This window comes from Bacillus rossius, chromosome 12, assembly GCF_032445375.1.
Source record: "Bacillus rossius redtenbacheri isolate Brsri chromosome 12, Brsri_v3, whole genome shotgun sequence".
Lineage (NCBI taxonomy): Eukaryota > Metazoa > Arthropoda > Insecta > Phasmatodea > Bacillidae > Bacillus > Bacillus rossius.
This window is the reverse complement of record NC_086339.1, coordinates 17613810-17634565: the sequence shown is the minus strand read 5'-3', so window position 1 is coordinate 17634565 and position 20756 is coordinate 17613810. Positions and strand designations below refer to the sequence as shown.

General features: G+C 38.6%; 1 protein-coding gene across 1 annotated transcript; it reads right to left on the bottom strand.

The window, feature by feature from the left end:
• Nucleotides 1–1825: 1825 nt before the first annotated feature.
• On the bottom strand, nucleotides 1826–20522 carry LOC134537630 (brachyurin-like). Its single transcript, XM_063378290.1, has 7 exons — nucleotides 20118–20522; nucleotides 19096–19144; nucleotides 12855–13014; nucleotides 8310–8479; nucleotides 6417–6515; nucleotides 5008–5147; nucleotides 1826–2953 (listed from the first exon to the last, which is right to left on the bottom strand). The coding sequence occupies exons 1-7, from the start codon at nucleotides 20184–20186 to the stop codon at nucleotides 2780–2782; spliced, it is 861 nt and encodes a 286-aa protein (XP_063234360.1). The 5' UTR covers nucleotides 20187–20522; the 3' UTR covers nucleotides 1826–2779.
• Nucleotides 20523–20756: the final 234 nt, after the last annotated feature.

The following is a 20756-nucleotide window of genomic DNA, read 5'->3' as shown; positions in this document are numbered from 1 at the left end:
CTCGGCGGGGGAGTGAAGCTCCCCACCGGTTAGATCGGCTAACTGGCGTGATGTAATGTCGTGTTGGTGTGCATTAGAGGCTTGTCGATGTGCTGTAATTTCAAGTGACCTAGTTAAACTCGGGTGTGGCGTGTAGTCTTATTGCAGCATGAGAGACGAGCTGAACAACTATAAGCAGTGGGTCATCAGGAGGAAATGCATCAGTTGTATATATGTAAAGCTGCTGAGTGGAGAACACAGTGTGATTTTTTTTGTAAATAAATCAGAACATCTATGTCACACTACACTGGGTTCGGATTCTGACGTATGCTTTTCGAAGTCCCAGTAACTCCAACAGTTGAATTTTTTTTTTCAATGTTCACTCAATTAGCCTTTCAGTATCAACTGCGCACAATAAACCAAATAAAGACAAATTGTTAAATATATTCGATTATCTTTTCAAACATAGAAAATAATCGTCCGATGGTGATTTCATCTGATTTCGCATAAATATTTTTAAACTGTACGGAATCACGAGTATGAAACACTCTAGGATTTAGAACACGGTCTCACTCCAGCCGGAAGGTAAGCCTTCATTTCACAGACCAGAGAGACACACCCGAAGTTTCCCGAAGTTCATGCTCGCTCTTTTTTTCCCCCCGTTCTATCTCATTGTATAAACCGGTGTGGCATTAAATTTTGCGGTCGATTAGGATAGGTTAGCTACATTATAAATACTTTAAAACATTGTGGATGGTTGGTTATATTAGGTAAGTACCTATAGCTACATTAAAAATACTGTAAAATCATTTTATGGTTGCTTAGCAAATAACTTTTTAATATGTAGCTATCCAGGGCTAGGAAACCGTTTACATGACTTCACAGTATCTTTAATGTAGCTATCCTAACCAAATCGACCGTCCACAATGTTTTATAAAGTATTTATAATGTAGCTAACCTAACCTTTTACAATGAACAAAAAAAAAACCAAAGATGCACGATCGGACGTTTGGCTCTCTCGTCTGTGAAAATAAAGCTTCCCCAGCCGGAAGCACTGCAAACAGCTGTTGTGCGGCAGGCAGGGCCGGCGCGTCCACGCAGGCGAACTAGGCAAGCACCCGGGGCGACAAGTAGCTGGGGGCGGCGCAGCACGACACATAACATCTCATATGACATGTTTAACGATTACTGAAACTACTTAGATGAAAATGGATTTCTGTAACAGTTTGGAATGTTTGTATTGGTATAAGTAATTATTTAAAGTCTACGGTGACCTGTTTATGATTTGTAATAAGTAAAAAAGTAAAAAAAAAACCACTAGCCCGCTTGCATTTGATTGTTGACAAAATCTTAGGCTTACGTGATGTATTTTGAGGCAAGGAAATTTTTTTTTGGGGTGTCCGGCGGAGGAAGGGGGGGGGGGCATAAGGTTTTTTCGCCTAGGGCGCCAATTTACCTTGCACCGGCCCTGGCGGCAGGAACTCGGGATGGTCAGACGTCGCACATCGCCGGGGAGGGGAGAGGAGACACGGACGCGACTGCGGGAACGTGGATGCGCCCCTCCGCAGGTCGACCTCGGAGACGCGGCGCCGGGAGCCGGCCGGCCGCGAGCAAGGCCGCCGACGACAGGCGTCGTCGTCGTCGTCGTCGCCGGCGACGGGGGCGGTCCGCGGAGCGGGGGGAGCGGGGACCCGCGGCCAAGCGCGCCGACGGAGCGACGCCTGCTTCGCCGCCCGCGAGCTAGGCCGACCCCCGAGACAACAACCATCCGCCGTGTAGTGCGTCTACTCTTTGTGGCGGGAAGTGTCAGACCTGCCGACCCGAACAAATTAAAAAATTGCAGGTGAACACTTGACGTGTACTTTTATTTCAAACAAATCACGTCTTATATGTACAGTCTTCATCACCTTTTAAAGTTCACAAATAACTACTTTTATTACTTACATTGGATTTTAAAATTTTATTCCCGTTTTTTTTTCATTAGTAGTTCCGTGTACAGCAAACATACAATGTAACCGAACGCAGAAATAAGTATATAGTCTGTGTTAATATAAATTGTCTCGAATTTTACAGATGGTTTATGTATCCTTCTGCCAACGGTGTTCATAAACCAACATCGGTATGTCAACTTCGCAGATCACTTGCGAGCGGAACCGTTGGCGAATGTCGGATCACTTGAGCACAGAATGCAACTAAGGTTCCCTCTTGTTGGCGAATGTCGGATCACTCGACACAGAATGTAGCTAAGGTTCCCTCTTGTTGGTGAATGTCGGATGACTTGAGCACAGAATATAGCTTGTTGGCGAATGTCGGATGACTTGAGCACAGAATATAGCTTGTTGGCGAATGTCGGATGACTTGAACACAGAATATAGCTTATTGGCGAATGTCGGATGACTTGAACACAGAATATAGCTTGTTGGCGAATGTCGGATGACTTGAACACAGAATATAGCTTGTTGGCGAATGTCAGATGACTTGAACACAGAATATAGCTTGTTGGCGAATGTCGGATGACTTGAACACAGAATATAGCTTGTTGGCGAATGTCGGATGACTTGAGCACAGAATATAGCTTGTTGGTGAATGTCGGATGACTTGAGCACAGAATATAGCTTGTTGGCGAATGTTGGATGACTTGAGCACAGAATATAGCTTGTTGGCGAATGTCGGATCACTCGACACAGGATATAGCTTGTTGGCGAATGTCAGATGACTTGAACACAGAATATAGCTTGCTGGCGAATGCCGCATCACTCGACACGGAATGCAGCCGAGGCTCCCCCCTCGCGGGGCGACCTCACAGCCTGACGGGGATGCTGGTGTGCCGCTGTATCCAGTCCAGGAATGACGTCACCCGGGCGTACCCCGAGGGAGCTCCTATGGTGCACCCGGCGGTGGCCACGAAGCTCACCACGCCGATCTGGGTGTACGTCTCGCCGGACTTCATCACCAGCGGACCGCCGCTGTCTCCCTGCGCACAAAAATAAACGCTATTACTAGCTACACAACAAAGAAGAGCCATAACAAATGAATTCTTTGTACAAATCGGTTACCAAAATAGTTTTCTTTAACGTAACAAGCAATGTAGTGTACACACACACATACACAAACTGTGTATTAATTCGACCGACAGACTTCAGCTAAAGGTTCATCGCCATAGAATAAGTTGATAACATCTCTACGATTTATGGTCTAAATTCCTTCCCAAGGCTGGAATGGGTCTTTGAAGTTGGGACTGAACAACTTATTTATCGCAAATAATAGAGAGAGAGCGAGAGAGAGAGAGAGCGAGAGAGAGAGCGAGAGAGAGAGAGAGCGAGAGAGAGAGAGCGAGAGAGAGAGAGAGCGAGAGAGAGAGAGTATTTGAGATGGAAACTGAGCTTCCGGATTATGTTTAATTGAAGGAAGCTGTACAACCTCCCTGAATTATATCGATATTGTAAATTATTTCATTAAAATAATTTGGTGTGTTTACACGTTAAAAACTATTTGAAAAATAAAGATGATTCCCCCAATCAGGGTTCCAACCCGCCAGGATTCGAACCCCGGTCGCTTTGTGGAAGGCGAGCGGCACGCTGGAAAGTCTGAAAGTGAGCCAACCCCCCCCCCCCCCTTCCCACTCTTTATGCTGCATTCCGAGTCGTTTTGTAATTGTGGTTGTTGTTGAAGTCGCTTGTATGTGTGTGAGTGCCAAGCGCCAAGGAGACTTTTGGTACGACACAAATTACATACATGTCTTTATCCGGGATTCGAACCCAGAGCCCCCGCACCACAGCCCGGTGCCTGGCCGACCACTCTCGATCACCACGCCTCTCAGCGTCATTGGAAAATATTTCCATTTTTTATTTGGTTTCAACTGTTTTTTTCAACATTCTTGCTATATGTCATTATGATTTTGTGGAACGCTTTGTTATTAATAGTGACCGACATTTACAAATAGATACTTATTCCTGTGTGATAATAATATGTGTTCAGCATAATTTTTTATTTTAGTTGGATTGACTACAACTGTAATAGTACTGCAAGTAGACACTGATCATGTGGTCTTGGAGAAGTTAATAGGTAAATTAAAAATATCTTAATATATATAAATCCAGTGTCCTGATGTTTGTTTCCAGTGAACTCTTCACCAAGTCAACCGATTTAAATGAAAATTGGCATTTATGTGTAATTTTTTCTAACTATTATTTCGATTAATGGTCTTAATAATTTACAATTAATAATAAATAACCGACCGCCAAGGGTAAACAAAAAATCATAGGTCATAGACATACAAACAGTAATTGTGTGACATTTCTCTATGTCCAACACACTGTCATATAGCGCTATCCAGTTTGCTTTAACTCGCAGAAAATAAAGCTCCATGTGTTTAGCCCGGGCAACGTCGGGTACTGCAGCTAGTAAATATATTAATATTAAAGCTTATTACAATGGTATACAAAATACAGGGGTGCCCACAAGGGGGGGGGGGGGGTAACGACGCAGACTGCGTCATTAAAATTTCAGGGGGGGGGGGGTGGTTAAAAGACGAGAAAAATGTATATATTATTTACATAATTATAGCCTCTAATGTGAAAATACGTTTCTGGTGCTTTGATAATTGAAAGGGATCTTGTAAATCAGATAGGCAACCCCGCACTTTCCTCAACAAAAGCAGTTTGGCATCTGTCGGTTCAGGATGGAAATATTACCCGATATGACCAAAATTATTATTAGAAAATCAGTTTTAATTAATGCAAAATGTGATAAAATATAATACTAAAAAAGTATAATATTATAAAATAATTGAGTAAATCATTGAGAAAATGGCATAAACAATTTCGGGGGGGGGGGGGGGGCGAGTCATAGTGATTGGGGGAGGGGGGGTGGTTTGCACCTCTGCAAAATAAGAGTTTGAATGTTGATGAGCCGGTTCGAATCGATCTGGCAACAGAAGGTCGCAGTTCGCTCTGGATCGCAGCCCGAGCGCGAGACGGAGCGGGAACGGTCTCCGCGGTGCTCGACTCCACGGCGAGGAGTACTCACGAAGCAGGTGCTCCTCTGGCCGACCCCCAGGCAGCACAGCGTGGAGTTGAGGACGGAGCTCCCGTACACCTCGGCGCACGCCTCGTTGCTGATCACCTGCAGCTCCACGTGGTTCAGCTCGGCCGAGATGGAGGTCGTGGCTGCTCGCAACAAACAATCAGCTAGTGGTTTCATTTTTGAAGTGAAACTTCTAAATGCGACTTCCAACAATGTTGCGTTAAACGTTTAACGCTACCATGGAGGGGGGAATAAAAAGAGACAGAGCGAGAGTGAATGCGTGGCACTCGAACGCATGCGCCTAGTATTACAGGCCAACGCAAGAGGGAGAGAGAAAGAAAGATACACAAAGGTAGAAAGTAGGAGAGAGAAAGAGAGTGAGTCGGTAGATCCCAAGCACATGCGCGTGGTATTCTTGCTATGCAGCGAAGTAAACAGTGTGAGCGTCGTGAAAACCAAAGGGGGAACTGCCATCGATGCAGTTTTTGCAAGAAATATTAAAAAAATAGAACTCAAACATTTCTTATCTTACTTTAGGTAGCGGACCCACGTCCACGTGTATATAGTCACTTTCGTAAACATTAGGGTACATACTGAACGCACTGGTGAGCCAAATGAAACTTTATGATAGTGAAACTACCTCGGTATGTATCTGGAAAACTAAAATAGTCATAGTAAAAAGTAATCTCAAGTCTTAATACCAAAGAAAACTGGCATTATTATTATAATTATAATACACATTCTTCTTGAAACATGTTAACGGGCTCGGTAGTACAACGGTAGAGCGTGCACTTGACAACCTCAAGGAACGTGGTTCGTATCTCGTTTATACATTTTTTTTTTTACTTATTTTAATAACATTATTATAAATTATATCATATTAATGTTGAAACAGTTCAATAATGTTAAGGTTTGTTAGTAGTAATTATTTACAGACTGGTTTCAGTCGTTGTATAGGTATTTATACAAAAATATACTTAGTGTTATAATATGTGTTTTAAAATGTTTTCGGTTGATATTTTAGTAATGCCATATATAAGTATACCTTCTAACGTGTGTAGAACCTTTTTAGTATTAACAGTTTGGTGAATTTTAACAGGATTGACAGTATTTTAATAAAATTTCCTTGTCGAAAATCAGGTCCAAAGCCGGGGCTAGGATTTTTTTTTTCCGAGTCTTTTTCACTTCTATGGGAGCTGTGCTGTTTTAAAGTGTTTTTAACAACGAATTGCTTAGATTTCCTTCATCAGCCTTACAATGATTTCAAACATAAAATGTGGAATTAAAATATATATGTGAACGCAGTGATTACAGCATTCACAGAGCCGATTGGACGGCGATGTGGATGACGTTGTGCAGACAGTCTGCTGCGGAACTAAGGTTGTCGGGCAAGCGGCCTGCGGGATACTCACTGTCAGAGGTGCGGCCCCAGCCGCTCACGTGGGCCGCCTGGGAGGCGAAGCTCTCCGAAGCCTGCGAGAAGCGCGGGAAGTTCACCAGCCGGACGAGAGCTGCAAACAAACACGAATTATGAGTTATGCGTCTCAGTTTTATTTGTAGTATATGTTCACGCTTGCGTGAATATTTGCTGGACATAGACACTTTTTTTCTCTTTTCATCATGTTGACCTGTTTGTAGTGCTTGGCATTGTGGGTAAAAAAAAAAACTCGTTTTTAGCAAGATGGCGGTCTGTGTTAGTGGTTTGTGTTTAGTTGTGGTGAAAATAAAATACCTTATCCGGCAAATGTGTTGTTGAGTTTATACATCAAAACAGTATATTACAACGTGATTCCAACAGCTAGAAGCCTTGAAATATGGGCAAAGTAGACTTCGTGGTGGGCACAGATGCCTTAAAATAATACTCAGAGAAGCCTTTACTAGTGGGTATGGAAGCTTGCTTGGTATTATATAAGTCGCCTTAAATGGTAGGTCGATACGCTTTGAATAGTATGAAGAGAAAACTTAACTGGTAGGCATAAAGCCTTAAATGTTAGGCACAGAAGCCTCTATTGGGACACCTTTAATTTTAGGCGCTTAAGCCTTAAATGGTGAGCACAGTCACATTAAATGGTACGTTGTAGGTATTTTATCAAGCTGTAAATAATGCCTACTAAAGCAACTCTTGTTTTAAAATCGTAAGAAAACGTCACTTAGACTAAGTGGTTTTCAAGCAATTAAAGGCAACTCTTAAAATCGTAAGAAAATTTAACCTAAGTGTTTAAAAAGTAAAAGCTTTTGGTTATTTGTTTTGGTTTGAGTAAGTTGTGTTTGTCAATGTTTTTAATACAGTTGACGGAGCCATAAATAAACCTCCTTGTTTTATATCGTTTCAGTTTTTAGTTAATGATATCTAGGAGGTATGGAACAGGTACATTGTTCATGCTGGGGTCTGCCATATATAGGACCGACGCGACGTGAAGAAGACACCAGGTTTTAACTCAAAAATCTTGGAGTTGATTGGTGTGTCTGTAGTGCATTTGTTAATATGCAACGTCAAACTAGTAGTTTAGACTAGAGATAAGAGTGAGGGGAGTTAGTCATGGCAACAATCGCTGCCATGGCTGGCCAATCCCCTACCTAGCACATGATGCATGCGACCATCTCCCTGCATGGCTAATCCCAGCATAACTAAAGCTGGGTTTACGATTGATTTCCTCAAGAATTATAACTTAACATCGAGCACACGATTAAGTCAAAACTACATTTTCCAGTTTATGATTGACATAGAAGTCGTTAATTCTAACCAATCACAGCACAAAACACATGGTCGGCCATTGTTCGAAACGGAGAAGCAGGTACGAAATAGGTTATTGACAAATGGGATATCTATTTTTCGAAATGGATGATGATTACAAATGACAAATATACGAATTCTAACCCAAAATACCCTCGCTCGGTCCAATAATAAGACATAAACTTCCGGTTGAAAGGGTCCGGTTTGTTGTGATTGGTCGCTTCCCTTAAGTCTTAACGAAAAATATAAAATATAACCATTTCTGTTAAGTCTTAAGTCATCATATGGTTCGCACACGACCCGTCAAAATTCACACACGACAATCATAAACCATTCCACTAGTTTACATAGAGTCATATGGTAAGTACACGACTAAGTCTTAAGTCTTAATTCTTAATTTTCAATCGTAAACCCACCTTAAGGCGTGATAGGCTTCGGCCTGAGACGCACTTAGGTCCCTCCCCTCACCCGAACCACTCCCAAACACACTTAGTTTTTTAGTTAGGTTAGGGGGAAAAAAATAAGCAAAAGAACATGCACGGAATCCAACACAGAGCATGAGGCAACTCACAGCCGGTGTTGACCTTGGAGGACAGCCTGATGAGAGCGATGTCGTTGGCGAGGTACACCGGGTCGTTGTAGTTCTCGTGCTGCACGAAGTCCCTGGAGGTGGTGGTCAGCCTGCCGGCCTCGGACGCGTACACGTTCTGGCTGCCGATGTACGCCGTGGCCAAGCTGATTCTGCCATAGAGAACCATCGTTCCAACCGGCACTTGAAGGGGAAACCTTCTTTTCACAGACAGAGAGAGCCAAACGCCCGATCGTGCATCTTCGGTTTTTCTTTTTTTGTTCATTGTAAATAATTATGTCGGTGTTGATAAAAGGATAATAATGGTCAATTAGGTTAGGTTAGCTACATTATAAATACTTTTAAAAAATTGTGGACTGTTGATTTGGTTAGGATAGCTACATTAAAGATACGGAAAAAAAAAAAAGCATGAACTTCGGGGAACTTCGGGTGTGGCTCTCTCGTCTGTGAAATGAAGGCTTCCCGTAAGCGAAGCGAAGCGCAATCGCACGGAGAAAGAAAAAAAAAAGAAGAAGAAAGTGGAACTCTTTCAACCTAAAATGTGGCAAAGTTGAAGTGAACTGGTTAGCAATTGGACAGCAAAAGAAATCGTAGCTCTAAAAAAACCTCGAATGCAAAAAATTTAATAATTAATTTAAAGGAACTTGCTAGGAAAAAATTATTAAATTGCCATCATGAAGTGAGTATTTTTAAACAAATATGATAAAAAAATAGCAAGGAATAAGTGTTTAAATTCATTCTAATAAAAAAAAATTGTTTTGCTATCCATTTAGACAAAGTTGGTCGCGGGCCATTAGACTTTAAATTATTAGCATAGCAAAGATTTCAAACACCAACTACTTTGCTTCGTACCTCCATGATTTTAGCCAGTAATCGCCTGGAGGAATATGTTTAGAATTGTTTCAACTTGAACTGTGGCAAACACAACATAAACGGACCCGTACGGTTTAGCTCGGCAACGCCGAGCTCTTGCGTTTACGTTTCTCCGTGCGACCAATAGAAGCCGAGTACTTGGTTGCTGTGGTAGCCGTGTTTATGTTCTAAATACGTTAAAAAATTTTTTTTTCAAGAACAAGAATACGTATCTAGTGTTTTATTATTACTTTACCGTTTGTTTTTATTACATATTAAGTAATTCTGCCCGTGCTATGATCTCGAAGCACAATGTGTGTGTGTATATGTATGTGTGTATGTATGTATGTATGTATGTATATATATATATATATATATATATATATATATATATATATATATATATATATAGAGGAACTTCGGGTATTGTGGACCCATCGGTTAAAGTGGACCCACGCTGTCAAACTCGGTGTATGTGCTGCAACCTAGGAAGAATCACAAGAACTAATCTGCCACAGAAGCTCAGTTGCTTAGACCTTTTTAATATATACTGTATATACATTCAAAGCTTAGACTGTTGAAAGCGTGCGCGCATATCGATCTCCGCAGGTTACGTTACGGTGACGAAAAACCAAGATATAAAAGTTTTTGCAGGTATGTATGTCTGTGTAACGTGTTGAAATACTTAAGGTAAATAAATTATGTATAATATTTAAAAGTAACGATAAATTTGTCTGTGTTAATCGTAGGTGTTGGAAATGGTCAGCACGTAAGTAGTTTCGATCACAATTCCATTCGAATAACAATGGCGTAGGTCGGCTAAAGTGAACCTACGAGGTGCGGGTAAAGTGGTACCGGTCCACTTTACCCGCCATATTTTACGTAACATACAGGATTTTTAAAATTAATTTTTACTTTAGGTAGGATTCACGATACTTCAAATTTCGCTTAGAGTAGCGGCGCAAGTTAGTAAAATCCAATCAGTGAGAAGCTTTTATTTAAATGCTACTCGTTGATTGGTTAATTTAAATTTCAACGCAACACTATGTGAAAATTCGCTGTATCGTGAATACCACTTTACTCATTTTTTTATAATGTATATAGAAAAGTTTTTTTGGTTTGTTGCAGATGTCAACACAGGCAGAAAAAGTGGGTGTGTCAAGAAAGAGATTAAAAACATGGAGTCAACAGTCCATGATTGCTGCTGTTCATGCTGTTCGTAAAAAAGATATGTGCTTGAATAAAGCGCAAAAAAAATGTTCAATGTGCCTAAAACATCTCTAAGAAGATATGTCAATATGATTGATAAATCTCCTGAAGAATCCATTCTTACATCAGGTAGGAAACCAATATTTAGTCCCAGAATGGAACAACAGTTATTTGAGTATTTGTTGTTTATGGCAGCTAAATTATTTGGTTTAACTATGCAAGACGTAAGGAGGCTTGCCAACCAGTTAGTGGAAAAAAATAATATTGAACATAGGTTTTCTGAACTCAGGGGGGCTGCTGGAAAGGACTGGTTATATAGATTTCTAAGGCGACATAAAAATATTATCACATTGCGAACTCCTTCAGGAACATCAATAGCCAGAGCCAAGGGGTTCAATAAAACTAGTGTTGCAAACTTTTTTGATATTTTGTAAAGCGAATGTGACAAAACGAACTTCCCTCCAACTATAATCTACGATGTAGATGAAAGTGGATTGTCTGTGCTAGCCAGCAAAATACCTAAAAAGGTAAACGCCAGATTGGATCAATTTCATCAGCCTGAACGAGGTTCACTATAACTGTGATAGTATGTATGAGTGCTGGTGGGAGTTATGTACCACCTATGTTAGTGTTCCCAAGGAAAAACTTCAGTCAACATCTTACAAAAGGTGCTCCTCCAGGTTTTTAATTTTTACCTGCCACCCTTCTGGATGGATCAACAGTGACATTTTCAGCGAATGGTTTGATCACTTTGTGTATAGTACCAAACCTACATGCTCTGATCCTGTTCTCATTTTGGACGGACATTTCAGCCATACCAGGAATCTAGAAGTTATAGACAAAGCCAGAACGAATCATGTCACCATAATTTGCTTGCCACCACACAGCACACATAACTTCAACCCCTTGATAAAACTTTCATGGGTGTTCTGAAACATTATTATAGTGAAGAAGTGCGTATGTTCTTGAGGATAACAGGCAGAGCTGTGACACATTTCGACGTAACTGAACTCTTTGGGAAAGCGTATCTGAAAGCACAAACCGGTGAAAATGCTGTCAGTGGTTTCCGCAAGACAGGAATATACCCAATTAACAGGAACATATTTTCAGATGCTGATTTCGCTTCTTCGGAATATTGGGGTTACATGGCGGTTCAGGAAGGTATTTACAGCGAGCCCAGAAATATCAGGGGGTAATCAGTCACCTTTACGAGATGCAGCAGACGCATATTCATCTGAAGCTCAGAATATACAACCAAACACATCTTCTGCTGCCGATGAAGCTTTTACCCTACTTCGAAATGTCAGCCCTAACACTTCTTCAGTCATAGAAGAGTCTTCAACACTTCTTCAGAGTCCGCTTCCCAAATCACCACCGGGAGGAACTGCATTTTCAGTAGACCCTAGTGACATTTCGCCATCTCCAGTAATCGCTAAAGCAGCAACAACAAGAGGTAGGCCAAGAAGAGCGGCATGTGTTGTTACATCATCTCCTTTCAAAAACAGCCTTCAAGAAAGTCGTAAACGAGCTGCCAAAAAAATCCTGCCATTTCAGCCTACTGGGAAAAAGAAGAATAACCTAAATAAACAGCTATCTGGGAAGACTATGGATACAAAGCAATCAGTTGAGAGTAATACATTTGACGAAACTGATGCTACTTGTACCTATCTATTGCTCTGGAAAGTTTTCTGATGACAGAGCTGGGGAAAAGTGGGTTCAGTGTTTGGACTGGAGTCACGAAGAATGTGCTGACAATGAAACTGCGCATTTCGTATGTGATATTTGCAAAACCTAATCCACCACTTTAGCACATATATCTACTGACATAGGGCTACACGTATGTGGTTAGTGCATCCTTATTACAATCATGTAGTCTAGAATGTTTTCAGTGTGCAAATAAGACATTTAGAATATTTTAGTAAATATGTGCCCTATTATTCTGCTAAACTTCACTATTAATAACTTTTGTTTCCGAAACGTGTACCCACTGTATACTTACACAAATTAAAATGTAACATTAGTTTAAAAGTTTTAATAATTTGAGATGGGTAAAGTGGACCCATGGTTCCACTTTACCCACGCTGTTCGGGTAAAGTGGACCTCTGCATACTTTTTTATTTATCACTGTATAAAACTAACAGCCTGAGTGAAATTAGTAGGTTCCATATTTTCGTTACCCTTGCATACCACGCTGTCATATTGAATAGACAGATGTATCTTATACAGATACTGAAATACAACATAAAAACAATACCAGAAGTTCCTCTAAGTATTTCATAACCTTCAAATGCAATCTCATTCGTTGCTATTTGTTAGGTTTCCGTGCATTGCGGAAGCAGCAGACGAGGTGAAGTGTTCCAGGAGATAAGTCTCTGTTTCTTGACCATTGTATAATGGGACTAAAGAGAGTGGTCGGGCAACTCGGAACACGGTCAGTCAGACGCGGCAGGTGATGGCAGTACCGACCCGTCGGTGCAGTGCGCCGCGGTGAGGACCCAGGAGTGCGCGACGAGACTGCCGCCGCAGAAGAAGGAGTCCAGGAAGAGCGCCACCTGGTGCGGGAACTGCGCCCTCGAGGCCCGCTCGCCTCTCGTGATGGCCGGCTGCGACGCGACCGGCGCGCCATCTGTGCGCCGCACAAGCAACCACTTGCTCAGGGTCCTAGATCCGGTCTTCTCGCCGCGTTTTCCCACCGCCATTGCGTTCCTTCGCTACTCCGTCTCGCGCCGACGAGACGTGACGTGATAACCATTCTTGCATTCAAGGGCGCAACAACAAGGGGGGCAAGGGTATTTTGCCCCCCCCCCCCTCCCTCTGAAACCATGAAGTGGGGGCAAACGGGGGCAAAGAAAGTGCTGTGTAATCAATTTTTAGATAATAAAACTGCTTAAATAGCACCATTTTCCACCTTGAAATACAAATTTTCCCGGGGGAGGACCCCCCCCCCACCCCCGCTTCAATAGGGGGGATCGATTATTCTTTATAAAAAGGTATATTGTCCCCCCTTTGGAAATTTAGTTGTTGCGCCCCTGCTTGCATTCATTCATTTTCTGTACTTTTACAATTTATTCGTTTTGGAAACCAATTGCCAAAAATAGTGGTCAATATTAAGTACTTGTTGAAATTCCTGCCATTGTAATTTTTGTAAAATAAAATTATTTGTCTAAATAAATCTGGCAACCCTACTCCCCCCTTTTTTTTCTACACTGTTGACACGTATTGTTACAGAAACAGGTTCTTCTTTGAATATGCTTCTCTGCACTAATACCGGTGCCTATTTAACAGAAGTATAACCAAATATACACATAAAACAAACAAAACATATCAACAAATTCAGTGTAGTTCATTAAATAAAATTTCCACTGACAAACATCATTTTAAATAATAGTTAAAATAGGTAAATTAATTCTAATTTTAGTTTCGGACATACACCATTACTCATTAAACTGTGTGTCATGACAAACCTCAGTCTGTTTGTGCCTTAAGAAGGGAATAGAGCTCTTTCCAGAAACGTCGCAACTGTTCTCTTAGGAATCATATACTGTGTTAGTCTGCGCTATCATCGTTGTGGTTTTCAAAATATCTGCTTATTTCACACAACTGTTGCTTACGGTGTTTGTCTGTGCTATCGACTCTGTTTTGTCACATCTCTGTGTCTCTGTGTAGACGTGTTTTCAATTTTAATCTGTTATTCTGTTTGCCGTTGTGCACCGTAAATTTTCTTTGTAAATGGAACATAAATATTCATGTACACTAACAATTTTTTTAATTTGTACATTTACATGAAAATAACTGTATCACTACAAAATAGTGTTAATATTTTTGCTTCGTGTTGCCCCAGTACTTCCAATATTTATTTGTTTGAAAAGCTTCCCAGTATTAGCTGAGGAAGATAAGCACGGTGAAACAAAAGAAAGCCAAAATTAATATAAAAAAGTTAACTTTTCTGTAGCTTTAAAACCAAATAAATAAAATTTTGATACAATAACTGTATGCTTGAAAGCACACACATATTTTAACTAAAAATACTATTTTAAGACCTAACATTTATTTCAAAATAACTTTACTATCGACACATGTTTTTACTAGTCTATAGTTCTATATAATTATTTTACAGCGGGACTGTAAGTTTGTTTGTAGGAAATCAACTAAAAAATTGCCAGTCTAGTTATACAAATTATATTTCACTGTTATGAAATTATATAATTCATGCTGAACTAACAACATAAGAACACATAAATTTGTTCGTTACCGAGGTTAGATGTCACTTCACGTGTTAATGACACACGAAACTACAGTAAATGCGTGGCATAACATCATGACAGTGTTAAGAAGTCTGCAAGTATCCGCTCTACCACTCTGGTTCTGGGGTAGAGCGCCTGCCTTGTGACTTGTAGGACCCGGGTTCGCGCCCCGGCTCCTCCAAGGCGGATTGCCCAGACAAAATGGTGGCATTTTCTCTGGTAGGAATACAATCCCTTGTAACAAGTCAGGCTACCAAAGAAACGGTGGGTGGAACAGAAAAAAACCTACCAGGTGGCTTCCAAATGGGGAGCCCGTTTCTTTTCTTGGGCTCCCCATGCGGTGGCCATTCCGGGGGTTTCTCCGGGGGAACGGAGTTTTGCAAAAATGTTTTTGTTGCTTTTTAGTTTTTAGTAACTGTAGAATTATCATTCCAACATGTTATAAATAAAGCTCAAACAAACATTTAAAACATAAAAAAAAATTTGCTTTTGTTCAAAAATATTTTAATTAAGTGTGCATCAGTCAGTGTGTGGTTGTGTGTTCAACCATTTATCGGTATGTATTGTCTTGAAGTATTATTGACGGTTAAATTCTAGCCACATGAATTTATTCCTAAAATTATTATTTATGTTAAACCCCATAATTTTCAATCAGGAATGTCGTCTTTAACACACACTTCTTTTTAAAATATATGTGTGTTTAAATCCAGATGTAAATAAAATATTCTATTTATTTCAACATGAGCAAAGCCTTTGATACTTTCCAACATAATCTTATGATTAAAAAATTATTAGTATTAGGCCTCGTCAAGCAATGCGTGGTATATATGTTTTAATTATCTTACAAATAGACGCTTTTCAGTCAAATTTGCAAATACAATTTCATGGTATTAGGTGTTCCGCAAAGTAGTAGTTTATCTCAACTACTCTTTAATATCCATTAACTGGTGACCGTATCACGTGGCACTCTTTTAACCCCCCTCCCCCCTTCTTCTCAATAAGCGGGCCTTTATAAATCAAGCGTCATCTACCATTGCATAAGGCACAGCCGCATCGAAGTGCGAAATATTATCTCTCTCTTTTTCACACACACACACTCACTCTCTCACGATGAACACAGAAACTGTCCTTTCTCACGAAACGAAACAACCGATCAATATACAAAAAAATCTAAGTGTTAGTCCATATAAAGGAAATTCCTTTGGTAAAACCGCTAATTGGCGAAACACGGGATTTACATATTCCTTAAAAGGATATTTTTACACTTCTTACGCATGCCTTATATAGAAAACGATTTTGTAAAGTTCAACTTCATAATTAAAATTAGTTGATGGGAATTTCTATAACTTTTACCTTAGCTGATACTTTAGCAACACTTTTTTTATTTATTTTTATAAATTGATCGGAAATATTCATGTAAGGTTACAGACATTTGTAAATTTAAATGAAAGCAAGGGTGTCACTACATAAAATGTCCCAAAATGTAAAAGTTATTTGTAAACCGTTCCCCGGAGATCTTTCCAGTATTATCTGCGAACATTAATACGCATAATAAAACTAAATAAATAAAAAAATTGATTTGTTCTCCTGGTTTTAAATATGTATGATTGTATTATTCTTTAATCAAAAGCGCTGCAAGAAATATTCAGCATGCATGCAAAAAATAATCATAGAAATAAGTTGTACAAATTTACAATTTTTTTCTTTTGGTATTACAAACTATTGTCAAAACCTCAATAATATAAACTTAAAGGGACAATAATTTTGTCACTTTGTAATGACTAGGTTAGAATAACCCATACTATTTGAAAATTTAATCACTATTTTTATCTAGTTTATAAATCAAATTGAAATTAAATTAAAAATATTTATTTTATGCACACAATTTTATATAGCAACCAACATATTTACCTTTTTTATTGGTTGTAAACATTTTTTTAGTATGGTTACACCTGTATCTTAAAAATTGCACGAAACTACTTTTAAAACGTTTCAAGACAGAAGGGTAAAGAAAATATTTATATAATCTAAAAAAAAAATAAAACTATAATTTTCCCCAAATTACAAAGAACTAAAGCAATTGCATCACTATTATTTCAGTTGAAACTTCATACTTCTTCATATTATTCTGGGATATTTGTATTAACCATCTTTTACCTAAAAAATTGTTTACCATTAAAAAAATACACTTTTTATTACATAATAACCCCACTTTTGTATTTAAAAAATTATGTAGAACTTCTAGGGACTGTTAAATCACTTTTTAATAATGAGAATTTTGTATTAACATGGTTTTTTTTTTGTGCGGTGTCAAAGAATCATTTTTAAAAGTACAAAATTTTTTTATTTGTATTTCCAAAATAACAATGAACAGTAGTAAAATACGTGTTTTTTTTATTTCTGGATATTACAGAATTTGCGCCTTTTGAGTGTGTCTTTGATAATCAAACATGCACTAGTCATTATTTCTTTAAATTAAAATTTTTGATGAAAATAAAAATATCTATTCAACATGGGAAATTATTGTGAAATGAGATAAATGTTTTTTTATTTTTTTACATGTACTTCTGGCAGTACATACCTTGAAGCAAAAAATAAAATTTGACCTCTTTTGAAGATCACGTTACTGCTCTTAAAATTACTTATTTCATTTCCCCATCTGAGATGGCAGCAAATTTAAAAATAAATAAATGTTAATTGAATTTCTGAACAGACTATCTTTACTTGTGATCTCATGGAAGGCTATCAATGATTAAATTAATGTTATCTATAAATTATAATGGTTTTTCTTTATCTTAAATGAGTTATTTATGATTTTCATCGAGGGATTTCCTTGAAACACTGTTGACAGACTCTGGGTTTTGAATTAACTCCTAAGATAAGATAAGTGAGATATTATTCCTTTTTAGAATTATTACACAGTTGACTTGCCCATGGGGTAGAGCACATTAGCAATAGTTCTAAGTTAACATAAAAATAGTTTAGAGATAAAGTATTTCACGTAAATTGTACTCTTAATAAATAAATGTTTTAGAAAAGCCAACGCGTTCTTCTAGAAAAATAATAACTGCTGCAACTTTACTTGTTTCCCTTTATTTGGTAACCCAACTCTTTACTCAATTACCTTTTATGCTAAAGGATTTGCTAAAGTATTTTCCATAAATTATTTTATTTATGTACTATATAATGTCTCAATTTTGCGTTGGTGATTCGTTACAAGGAAATATGTTTCCTTTGCCAGTGTCCTTTAACCTACATTATTTTATCTAGATTTATAAATAATTCAACATATGTAAAATTAAATAAAATAGTTAGCGGTTCAGGAAACTGATATTTGGTTTCCAATTACGGTTGCCGGTGAAAAAAAGGGGGGGGGGGAACAATTGCCAGCAATTCTCGATTTAGTAAAACATTTATTGATAGTTAAAGTATATTGAAAATAGCACACGTGCTAAGATAAGGAGTGAGAGCACAGTGAATGGTTTTTACGAAAAAATTCATAGTCGTACTTGCTCTTGTTCTGTGTTGAATGCTTCATTCCGACGCATCTGACAAGAACCAACTGCTAATTCCAAATAATTGGGCTTATTAAGTAATCTATGAATAGAAATAAATAGCAAATAAAAAAAAGAAACGCTCTTTTGAGTTCGTGAGATGTCCGAATGCTGATAAAAAAGAAACGCTCTTTTGAGTTCGAGGCTGCATTCAGGGGAAAGCTTGTCGTGAAATGTCCGAATGATGTCGACGAAAACTGGTGTATCAACCAAAGAGATACTTTTCAGGCAGTCTTTTGTTTGCGTTAAAAAAATATTTCACACTCGATATTCAAGCGATTTGTAAATTTCACACTTTCAAGTTGATCATTCGACAGTTCTTCAGCAGAGCTGCAATAGTTGTACGTGCTGGGTTTACTGGTATGTTCTCCCTAGAGCCGTGGGGAGATGGATACGCCATTTCGTCGCGACCTTGAGGTGTTTGGAGAGGAGATACAGTGACCCAACCCAGCATAATTGTCGCCCCCCTCCCCTCATTAGCCGCTACGCTAACCTATGGTTGAATCAAAGTTATGCCCAACCTAAGGAGTATCACGAGGCGCTTATCCAAGTCTGTCACATCTCTGGTATCCCTCAGACAAACCAGAGAGCCAGTGATAATCAATCGACAGTAGTATGCGAACGTAAAAGGGTGAAGACGGTAATCTGGCTGGCTTAGCAACAGACTATCGTTTCACTCTTCACTAGAAGGTAGCGCCACAATCTCCTTAAAGGCCACAAAGGATGAATGAAAAATAACGCATCGGCGATTCTGTAAGGAAAATGGAAACTATTGGAAGGTCAACAAAAATAGTTTGACCTCCTTCAAGATTCACTTTTCAAGGATCCCTGTGGCTAAATGGTTCTTTAAGTACTGGCCAGTTACTAAATAAAATAAAAATCAATTTATTGTTGTTAGTCTTTACTCACCAAGCATCGGCATGTAGGCAATCCTGTGCTGGACATTAAACTCCGCGGCCTGAAAAAAATTTTTTTTTATATATATTTCAAAATAACATCTTTTTTACTTCAAGAACAAATTTGCAAAGTTGAACTTTAAACAACTGGTGAGAATTATGGGTGTTATGGATTTTAAGTGCTTGATGTGGTTTCTTTCTCATCAAGGGTGGATATTCTGTTAAAAAATTTCGCCTTAAATTTAAAAATTATCCAGGGATCTTTATTAATTTATTGTTATCTTAGTAAATTTATGGATAAAAAAGTTCACGAACTGTGGATAAGAATCTACTGCAATAATCTTTGTATAGAAGAAAAACTTTCAAAAAACTGGTTAGGACTCATGGAAAAATTCACACTTGTTTCTTCCACGTATGTTTTTGCCCTGTTTATACCGAAGAATAGAATTCAGAAGTTGAAATACGTTGTATCAGGCATGTAGCACTCGAAGCACTCTTTGTTTATCTGAGGTGAATTCTTCTTTAAAAAGTTTGTGAATTTACTGCAATTTTTAACAGTGTATAAGGAGTGGGTAATCTGAAAGCTTCCCTGGAAGAAGTTACCAAGCGAGATGCAAAACAACACAGACAGAAGACACGCCTGAAACGGAAGGGCTGATCAAAGTTTGTTTATACTGTTCCGCAGTAAGTACCAGCACCATTAACAAGTGAGTAATTTACCAGATATGTAATTTAATGCTGCAGTTCGAGATTGAAATGTGGAGGTCAAAATACGTTATGGAACATGCCATAGCGAGACCCCAATGTAATCGAACCCACAAAACCCCAGTTTAAAACAAAGCAAGCATGCCCATTAGCACCGCTAATAGTACTAAGGGAAAAATATAAATAAATGAAGATATCAACTCAAAATGATAGGGATTCGAGCAAAAACAATAATAAAATTTTACAAATGAAAAACTGATGAATAACGTTTGAAGTGAAAATCTCGGCGTTAAAAATACATTAGTTAATGATTATAATTAGCTCACTTACCACAGCCGCTGCAATTAGCAAAAAACACAAATGCGTGTATTCCATCGCTGCCGTTTGTAAGGTGATCATAGGCCTACACGCTATAATGTTAGCCTTTTAAGCACTTCGGTTTATCATCTTTTATCAAGGTTAGTGGATTATCTCTTGCCATTAAGCTAATAATATTTATGGTCGATTAGTTATAAATAAGTGAAGGTTGTGAGAAGTGATTGAGAGGTTTGTGTCTCGTATTTTATAAAAAGTTCAAAACTTGTATTTATCCCGAGACTTAAATATTTCCTTTACAGCGAACAAATTATTTTTCCGAAAAATATTGAATAACTTGCGTTTTACGTTAAAGAATAAAATCGAACCTCGATGTTGGGTAACTGGTAACTTGCCTTTCTGCAACAAACCATGTGCGATGTTGCAAAGCGGGTAGAGCCTAGTGCCTTCTGAACTTAAAAAAATTGAAGAATTTACGCAACTGATGACATACTAAAACAAACTTTCAAGCAGATAACAATTTACAGATAAGTCTGGAGGCTTAATCTTGCAAACTAAAACCTAAATAAATTACGAACAGAATTTTTAATCTGGTTGTAAATTTGTGTTCACAAGCATTAAAGGAGATGTACAAACTTTAATTTCTTTTTACTA